The sequence below is a fragment of the Centruroides sculpturatus genome, unplaced genomic scaffold (assembly GCF_000671375.1).
Source record: "Centruroides sculpturatus isolate CEXI.00-Female unplaced genomic scaffold, Cexi_2.0 scaffold267, whole genome shotgun sequence".
Lineage (NCBI taxonomy): Eukaryota > Metazoa > Arthropoda > Arachnida > Scorpiones > Buthidae > Centruroides > Centruroides sculpturatus.
In genome coordinates this window covers 302,118-312,729 of record NW_019384634.1, presented here as the reverse complement: position 1 = coordinate 312,729, position 10,612 = coordinate 302,118, and the positions used below count along the sequence as shown (strand labels likewise).

Genomic DNA, 10,612 nt, shown 5'->3' with positions numbered 1-10,612 from the left:
TACAAATGTATTGTTCCAAATATGGATGTTGCTAGGTCGATAACCTGATAGCAAATAAAAAGATATGATCTAAGTAATGAGACTATCTCTAGAAAAAAAATATATATATATATATAACTATAATTGAAAATACTCATATGAATAAAGCACAATTAACTAACCTTTGTATTATCTTTTCTGGATAATTTTTGTTTATTCTTCAATTTTCCTAATTAATACAAAAAACTCATTACATTGGATAAGAATTTTAAAGAAATCTAAATCCATAAACATCTTTGATAAATCAGAATTTCGTAGCAAAGTATATTTCATTTTTCTATTAATGTTTAATTTTCTTTTCAATTAATAAGGAAAAACTCCTTAACATCAATAAAAAGAATAAATGCATCTCAAAACCAATGTTTCAATTAAAACTTATTATACAATTTTTCTTGCCATTAATGTTGCTATGTTACATTAATTACAAATGTTTGTGATTATTAAAAAATTTTTCAAGTAGAAATGTCAACATAACCATACATATCCAAAAAATTTACAAAATTAAAACACACTAGTCAAAATAATTGAGACCTAACACAATACTAGGAGTCTTATACTGTTTTTGTTCCTGAGGCTGTGAATCCAGATTTGGCAACCAGACATCCAGGTAGATTTCCACAAGATGCAGCTCTTACATTGTGGCTGTCTGCCATTTTGTTGTATGTAATTACTGTATATAGAATTAGAACTCCTTTCTTCTTTCCTATCACCCTTCTTCCTTCCGCTTTTAACCCTTTCCTGTCACCTGACAGGAGTGAGAATATTCGTGGGTCCTGATTGGTGGTTTTGCCAACAGGGACAGGAGGGGGTCCTGCCTGAAGTGATCATTAGACACGGGGACAGAAAAACGAACACTTTTGGGTTTGCCACCAAGGAGGAAGGTCAAAAGAGAGACCAAAGGACCATGCATAAGACAGAGATCAAAAAGGTGGGACAGACAAGAAATAATTGAGATATCCATTCCTGAGAGGTCCCTAGAACTACGTCTGTGTATATTTGTTAATGACTGCTTAGTATAAACCCTGATGCTGATGGATTGTACATTCACCGTTATTAATCACCCAGCTCGGGACCCTATTGTCTAACTACTGGTAGATTCTTCTTACTATCATTCCTTCTCCATTTCTATTAGTTGTAGTGTTAGGTTAAGGTTAGTTGTAAGTATTTGAGTTTTAATTGGAATTGTACATAAACAAATTTTTGTTTGAAAAATCTGAACGAGAGTGGAGACATTGTCATTATATCTGTGTAACTTTGTCTCTGTGATGGGCATCAGTTGTCTATTAATTAATTCGGCTAATAAAAATGCTCGTTCCTCCTGGCTCGGTCATATTATTACATGTTCTACATTCAAACCTTTCACAACATAACAAATCTAAACAATATGTCCTTAAACATCTGGAACAAGTGAAAATTTACAAGGTCACCCACCATAACTCAGCCATAAACCATCACAATGTTGACTCCTTCCCCACAGCCTGGAAGTCCTTCTATGAAATCTAAACCCTCCTCTTTCATCTTAGTCATAAACCCCCTCCCCCTACACACATTCAACAATCACCAGTGTTTTCTCAACAGTTTGTTTCCTGATGATGCCTGTTCAACATGGACAAAAACGTTTGCACTTTGTTTAAAATTTTATTGCTGGTTTATTAGGTTAGTGCAGTGTTTATTAATTTATACTTTTGTTATAGTTAATACTCTAATATATAATGAGGTATGTTATTTGTGTTTATAAATGAAAACACAACAGTTAACTAAATTTAGATTGAATTAATTAACTATTAAAAATAAAGCTATAGCCTTAATTTTTAAGTTTAATGGTTAGAAAATACTGTAGACCCCCCTATAATGCAGATTCATATGTCGCGGCGAAAAATTGCAACTGTATTTGTATAAAGACACTAACAGACTCGTAAAATGTGGTAAAATGTCATCGCTGACTCGTGTCGCAACAGGATTGGTCAAATCTGTGAGAGGCTCTGGACCATTTCCAGTTGGAGATCGAATTAAACTTCGATCTCCAACTGAAAATGGTCGACGGACTTACATTTTTCTTTTGTTTGAAAGTTAGTGTCGCGTTTTCATAAAATAAAAATCTATTTCTAACTACTATATTTTTTTCTCTAAAACAATTATTTTCCGCGAATTTTAGTGAGGGTTCGGACCTGTCCAGAGCCTCACATCTGGACCAATAGTGGACAAGAAGCCGAACTACTTACAGGCTACAGAGAGTTTAGGTGGGTAAGTTGAGTTTACTATCATCTGTACAGTATATAAATTAGGTACTGTAAGTCTAATACAGTACTGTAATTTTATACATTTCTTGTGAAAAAACATTTCTTATTCAACGGCCATAAAAATTATTTCTATTAATGATGTCTCCAAAGTTAAACGAATTTTTTGCAGAAAAATAACTTATCAGAAAACGCGCCTGCTGTTTGGTGTGCTGCTCCGCAACAAAAACAAGCTTAAGCAATGGCGTCGAACTTTGCACACTTGGTAAGTAATCCTACAATTTTTTGTTTATAGCATAGTTTATATGGATTATTCCGAAAAAATTGTGTGTTTTGGAAATGTTGAGTCAAATTAGTCTAGAATCGATTAATTTTATGAAAGAAAACCTTTCAAACAGCCATAGTCCGTAAACAGCACACGTGCCGGGCTGTGATTGGCTCATGTATTTAAGGATTACAACAATGTGAAATTCTTATAAAGTGAAACGTATCTACCGCGTTATAGGGGGTCGACTGTATAAGAAACTTGTATGTTACAACTAACAATTTTTATATAAATACCATATTACCCCTGAAGCAATGGGAAACTAATCCTATATGCAATAAAAGTTAGTTGATTGATCAATCTTGTTCAAAACTTAGCTAGAGTTTTATGATTTTGTTGTGTGTTTGATTTTAAAGTTATTTGATTTATGCTAATGCTGTTACTGTACCTGTAAAAATAAAAAAGTTGACATCATGGAATACATTACAGTAGCACAGAAATAATCAATAGAGTTATAGAACATGTTAGGGACTTGAGTAAAAAAGATTATATATTTTCACTGTGTAGTAAGTCCTGGTTAAGAACGTTCATATGTTATAGAACAAATCAAGATATTAAAACCATCACAGCCTCACCATAAACTGGAACCACAGTCATGAATCACACCTAAATTCAAACTTTCCAGCAAAATAAAAGTCCAAAATTTTAAAGATCGAACGTTTTTGGCCACCAAATTTATCGGCCTTCCCCAGGAAATACAAACTGAAAAAACCGTTCTATAAATAGAACGTAGTAGCTGCCCTTGTAAATTTTTAAAAGAACGAAAATGGCTGCGACATATCGTGTATGATGTATATTATGAGTCTAGATAGTGTTTCGACACAGATGATACATGAATGACATCAGTGTTAATGCAGGTTCCATTCCTGCTCGCCTTGTAGATCTCCACTGCTTCTAAAATTTTAATACTTTGCCTGTCGAAGACCTTGTGTATTAGCTTGGCCTGGTCCCAACATGGGGAAATCCCTGGATCGCTGGCATACCGTGCTAAAGCCGTATTGATGTTACCTTTTAGCACGTCATATTTGTGTCCCTTTAGTCAGACTAAGGATCACAAATGACGTGCTAAAAGGCAACATCAATACGGCTTTAGCACGGTATGCCAGCGATCCAGGGATTTCCCCATGTTGGGACCAGGCCAAGCTAATACACAAGGTCTTCGACAGGCAAAGTATTAAAATTTTAGAAGCAGTGGAGATCTACAAGGCGAGCAGGAATGGAACCTGCATCAACACTGATGTCATTCATGTATCATCTGTGTCGAAACACTATCTAGACTCGTAATATACATCATACACGATATGTCGCAGCCATTTTCGTTCTTTCAAAAATTTACAAGGGCAGCTACGTTCTATTTATAGAACGGTTTTTTCAGTTTGTATTTCCTGAGGAAGGCCGATAAATTTGGTGGCCAAAAACGTTCTATCTTTAAAATTTTGCTGGAAAGTTTGAATTAGGTGTGATTCATGATTAAAATCATCAGGATTAGGAGATGCTAATTGAATCAACAAGTCCATTTGGATATACAGAAGACATTTCAACTATAATCTAACATAACTGTATAGGTTCAGATTATATTTGAATTTCTTTGATATTAACACCACTGCATTTGCAACAATTTTTAAAAGCGATCAATGATAACCCCTATGGATTATTCCTACAATTAGACCAGGAGAGTGAAACAACAGTAAACTTTTTGGACCTTTCCATCTCTTGCAAATATGGCAAAATTTGGACCAAGATATACAAGAAACCTTGTTTTCAATCCATTTTAATTCCACATAATTTTGTGGATCCTCTCCACATCAGATTGGCAGCCTTTAGATCCTTGATAAGAAGGTATATATTTTAATCACAAAAGACACAGTCTGTCCAAAAATTATTTTTTGAAACCACCATTTATTCTGATCATGTGTTCCAGAACACCATCAACAACCCGACCTTTCTTTGTAGGCTACTAGGTCGTCAGGCTAAAACATTCTTTTAAAAAACACAAAAATATCCAATTAAAACATTAAAAGTAAAGAATTGGAACTGGCGGCCTTACAGATGTCTTGAATTTGCATCCTTTCCAGTTAGGGAATTTCAGTCCTTATATTCACTTGATAAATGCGCTGTTAAATGTAAATTTTGACCTTATCCCTCTGGTGACAAATTACTTCTAAAAAAGTTTTGTTTGTAGAATTTCGCCGGATGAAAATTTATTTTAATCACAAAAGACACAGTCTGTCCAAAAATTTAATGTTTTGATTGGATATTTTTGTGTGTTTTTTAAAAGAATGTTTTAGCTTGACGACCTAGTAGCCTACAAAGAAAGGTCGGGTTGTCGATGGTGTTCTGGAACACATGATTAGAATAAATGGTGGTTTCAAAAAATAATTTTTGGACAGATTGTGTCTTTTGCGATTAAAATAAATTTTCATCCGGCGAAATTTTACAAACAAAAAAAAAAAAAAGAAGGTATATACACATTGTACCAGACACCATAACAGAACTGAATTATGTCTTAAAGGGTTATCCAATAGAAAATGATTCAGAAGTTGATCGCAACCTTTCAAACAGTAAAACATCAGAATGCATTGGGAGTCCAGGAACAAAGAATGGTTTTAAATTATATTTCCTTTTTTAAGAGGAAAGCGGCCAGAGCTAATAATCTCTAGGATGTATATCAATGCAACTCAACAATATTCAGAATTTTAAGGAACGATAAAAAAACCCATATAACCATAATTTGGATGCAGGGATTCACTCCATTAATCGACCAATGTTTCAAATCAAAACTGGTCTATGTGGGTTCCACTATGTGCAACTTACAGCAATGGCTTAAAGAACAAATATACAATTAATAAAAATCTTGATAACACAATGCTGGCAGCTTACACACAACACCAGTACATTCAGGTGCAATGGGAGCAGGCATCAATCATCAAACCAACATCAAATATAAATACTATCAGATACTGGAAAGATTGGAGTTTTTTTAAAGTGAAAAAATAAAATAATCGGTTACATCAACCATAGAGAGACCAACAACTTGGGTACTGCATGGCAGTCTTTTTTATAAAAGTAAAATTTTTTTAAGGGATGTTTATTCGTCTGTTCTTACTTTTTATTGTTTAATTTATTTCTGTAGTTATTTATTTATTATTCGCAACTACAATTTCATTTATGTATTTATTTTAGAATTCTGGTTATTGTTTATTTTTAAATTTATGTTCTATTTTCATATTTTATTTCATCTTAACTGAGGAAGATCAGTTAAACCAATTGAAAACGTTTTTATTAGTAAATTTATTTGCTGGATTTTTAAAGGTGTTTTTTTCTTATTAACACCACTTCTACAAATACAAGACCTCACTTAATTTACTTCATTACATTATTATTGAAGAAAGATACAAGTACATTTGTAATCATTTACAATCATCATTATCAAATTGTTTTTATAAACAGTAAAATTAATTTTATGAGGAAGAAAATGTTAGCCTTGTTAAGCTTCTTGGAGATTGTTCACATAACCAGTTACACCACAAAGATAGACAAATTGTGTAATCTTTCACGCAAAACTAAGTTCAATTCTGGAAAGAAAAGAGTAAAACAAGATCACTGACTAATAGCTTTGAAGAGTTGACACCAGCACCACTAGCCTTTTATTATTATAACAGAAAAACTTAACAAAATTGCCATGATACAGTATGATGTACACATTTACATTAGATTAAATGATTGAAGTTATTGAAGTTTAACAGGATATGCTGAAGGTTGCAAACAATTCAAGTAGATTATTATTAACCAAATTACATCTTGATTATATCAATTAATCTTGGTAAAATTAGTTTTGTTATACATTTTCACTTATTGTTACAGCTTCTAAGAACCTATTGACAAAATTAAGTGAGGACTTGCTGTATTCTGCTCAAAACTACTCAAACGATTGTATTTTAAGCTTCATCACAGTAGTTTTTCTTATTACAATAATCATTTAACACATTGATCTTATTTCACAAGAAAGTTTTGAAATTTCAACTTACCTTGAAATGATGATCTTAAATATTCTCCCAACATTCTATATGGTTTTGATCCAATACCTTGCCAAGGTAATACTATAATAACAATGAACAAAAATTGTGACATCTTCACAATGCTAGGCTGAAATTTTTAATTTATTTAATTTAAAATGTATCCTCTATATCTTGAATTAGTCATGTCTTGCTCCTATACATCACACTTTTCCTGATAACAACAGTCATGCATGTCATTTAACTCCTTCCTGAGGAAAAATTTTGAATTGAAATAATGTGAATTTTGATCTAAACCATAAGTCCATATACAGTTAATCACGGCCTCCTGCCCTTAAGCTTTTCATATCTGGGCTCGATTTTCATCTAAGGCAAAGACTCCACTAGCATACCAGGTGTATAAGCTTAAATCCGCTGTTTGCAAATAGATGGCGTAAGCGAGCATATTAAGTTACCATGACGATGCCATATTGTTTTTTTGATGATTTTGACGTCTGTCAACATTAATCAGTGCACATCATCAGATATTTCATACAACAACATATATTTTTTTTTGTAATCATATCTACTTTTGTGCTAGAAAAAGAGCATATGCGGCAAGCTTTGCTTTTCTGCTTTAATTTGAAGAAATCGGCTGCCAAAGCACATTGAATGCTTGTGGAGACAGAGCTTTATCGGAAACCACATGCAGAGATTGGTTTCGTCAGTTCAAAGATGGAAATTTTTACCTGAGCGACAAGAAGCGTAAAAATTGGCCCAGGAAGGTTGAGGACCATCAACTGCAGGCTCTTTTGGATGAGGACAATACCCAATCGCAAAAAATGCTTGCCGAGCAATTGGGTGTTACTCAACCAGCCATTTCCATGCGTCTATGTGCCATGGAAAAGATTCAGAAGATCGGAAAATGGGTGCTTCATGAATTGAACGATAGGCAGATGGAGCGACGCCAAAACACATGCGAAATCTTGCTTGCAAGACAAAATAGAAAGTCGTTTCTGCATCAGATTGTAACTGGCAATGAGAAATGGATATATTTTGAGAATCCTAAATGCAAGAAATCGTGGGTTGATCCAGGCAAACCATCAACATCTTTCCCAAGACAAAATCGCTTTGGACGGAAGACAGGAATTGGTTANCAGCTTCAACCATGTATGAAGTTGGGAATGCAAGTAAGAAAGGTTCGGCTTCTGCTCTGAGCTTGGGATATTTAGGACAATATTGTTATTGCTCCAAAATTCACTGAGGTTTTTATTTTTAAACAATGCTTTAGCTTTGAAATCTACATATATCTCACTCAGTTCATCTTCTAAGCCAGGTTCACTACTTTCATTATCTATTTTTATATCAAATGCATTAGCAAACCATTCGGGAACATGCATATTCTCCGAGTCTTCGAAACGTGCTTTAAAGTCTTCTCTTAATTTATCAAGATGTTTAATATATATCTGCAAATCACGGTCGGAAACCTTTTCATTTTCTTTTAGTACTTGCAAGTTTGAAAAATATTTAAAATCGGATCGTGCCAGCGAAGATTTAAATAGCTCCATTTTTACTTGAAAGGCCATAATAATTGTAACATTTTTTCCTTGCAAACGTTTCTGTACTATATTAATGATTTTTGATATATTACAATATTTTCTCTGTAAAGGACAAAATATCTACATTTAGGTATAAAATACTTAGTGACAACTCTAACAGAGTGTAACAGTGCAACATATGTCTGTGTATAATGAACTACCAGTGTTCATAACATGTTTGCAGCACTAGTACAGTTGCCAGATGCGTGAAAACAGAGTAACACATGCTTAAAGCGGTGTAGGCTAAGGCAAAACTCAAGTTATAACTAGGGTAGTCAGTAATGTTGATCATATCCATATTTCAAATTTTTATTGGAATATTCAATTTTTTTCCTACAGTTTAATTGATCTTCTTTGGTATTAATCGACCCTTGGAGAACTCTTATCGACCACTTTGGGGACACCTAGTCTAGACACACTACGGCAATATCTGTTACCATGGTTGGAAGATCGTTGGTCACGTGTGGCATTTCGGCAAGATGGCACACCACCACATCCAAACTCTTACTATCCAAGAATTTCTCAACATACGTTTTCTGGGTGCAGTTTGGGTGTAGTGAACCAATTCAGTGTACGTCCAATATTATGCCACTTGATTTCTTTCCATGGGATACGTGATGGGCACCATTTACAAGATCCTTGTGACTTTCCTCAACAGACTGAAGTTTGGAATTCTTTCCGTGATAGTGTTACACTGCAAATGTTGGATAACACTTGGAGGGAAATTGATTATTGCTTGAAATTGTACAGGCCACTAAACAATTTCAATCCTTTAAATTCTGCAATATTGATGCTATATATAATAAAACGTTTTGAGCTGTACTTTCATATTCAGTAAGCTGCTTTGCTTTATTTTTTCAGGTGAAAAATTACAGGACACAAATCTCAACAATAACTTAGAATCACCCTGTATTTCCTGAAGTAAAAGCTGATATTTGATTTTATCCTAGAAAAAGATTTTTAAAATATGTGCATCATCATTAAGAAAATCTCAATTATGTTAATATTCGCTATATCTCTAACTGCACTGCTATAATACACCAAAAAATTTGCAAACCTTTATAATGCAGTCTATTTTTTAACGTACCAAACGTTTTCGGTCAAATAAACTAACCTTCTTCAAGATCTTGAAGTTAATTTGACCAAAAACGTTTGGTATGTTAAAAAATAGACTGCATTATAAAGGTTTGCAAGTTTTTTGGTATGTTAATATTCTTTTAAATACATTTATAGTGTGTTCTTACACCTGTTTAAACTAAAATCATAAATTTAAATGAAGAGAGAATCAAGACAGTATGTCAGTATAATTTCATTAAAAAAATGAAGAAACCCTAGCAGAATAATACAAAGTATCATAATATAGAAATATCTTTTTTGGAATAAAAAGTTTAATTGATTAAATATAAGAATTTAAGAGTTTTCAGTTCTTTAAATAGAAAACTAAACATTATGACCACCCACGAAAAACCTTTTTAACGAGTGTTATGTCACTATTAAATTCCACAAGTACTTTCGACCTCCGCCAAGGTCTGCTTCAGGCAGAGGTCGGCACAAGTACTTTCGACCTCGGCGGAGGTCGAAAGTACTTGTGGAATTTAATAGTGACATAACACTCGTTAAAAAGGTTTTTCGTGGGTTGTTATTAGAAAACACAGTGTTAAGTTGTTAGAAGTCGTTTATTTTGATTATATCTTGCTTGCATACCTTTATATGCTGGAATTGGAAGGGCTTCCAAATTTTCATATGGTACTGTACATCTACATAAAAAAATTATTTGCTTGATTATTATTAAATTTAACTTAATAATAAAATATTACCATCAAATTTTGTGTTTTTGTGAATGTTTGTAAAATGTTTATTTTTTGTTTTCATGAGAAATAACATTAACCCCTTTTTGTCCACTTTTTAAGAAAAATTTTTAATTAAACATAAAAAATACTTAAAACTGAAAAAAAACGAAAGAAATGCGTTAATTTTGGTTAAAAAGCTTCATCTTTAGTTTCCTTTGTCTCGCCTTTCTGTGAAATTTAACACAGATGAGTCATTGTTTACACATCTGGATGACCTTGAACAGAGCTAGAGTTGGATTTCCTGGGACATTCTCATAGACGTCTCAGGAGGAGAAGGGTTTAAAGTAGGGTGACTTGTAACTAGGCCTATATTTTTAAATATTTTTAAAAAAATTATAATTTTTATTGCGATTTCCGACCCCCCCTAATTAATTAAACATATATATAATAAAATCTATTAATTAAAAAAATTAAAAAACTATCGGAGGTCGTTTTTGACATCAGAAAGTAGCTTTAAATAACTTTACCGAAGTCAAATCCCTGCACTACAACTTTAGAACGATTAATTAATTTTGATAAAAAACTCCCATTAAAAACATTAAAAAGCGTGAAGCGTGCGTCATTAAAG

The 10,612-nt window shown here is 33.1% G+C and overlaps 1 protein-coding gene across 1 annotated transcript in view; it reads right to left on the bottom strand.

Moving 5' to 3' along the window:
• Positions 1-152: 152 nt before the first annotated feature.
• Positions 153-10,612, bottom strand: part of LOC111625841 (putative bifunctional UDP-N-acetylglucosamine transferase and deubiquitinase ALG13) — a 105,364-nt gene continuing 94,904 nt past the window's right edge. The window contains exons 12-14 of the mRNA XM_023369085.1: positions 9,899-9,951; positions 6,630-6,701; positions 153-208 (exon numbers count right to left, since the gene is read on the bottom strand). Coding sequence (XP_023224853.1) covers positions 153-208; positions 6,630-6,701; positions 9,899-9,951 — 181 coding nt within the window. The remainder of the gene's footprint in view (positions 209-6,629; positions 6,702-9,898; positions 9,952-10,612) is intronic.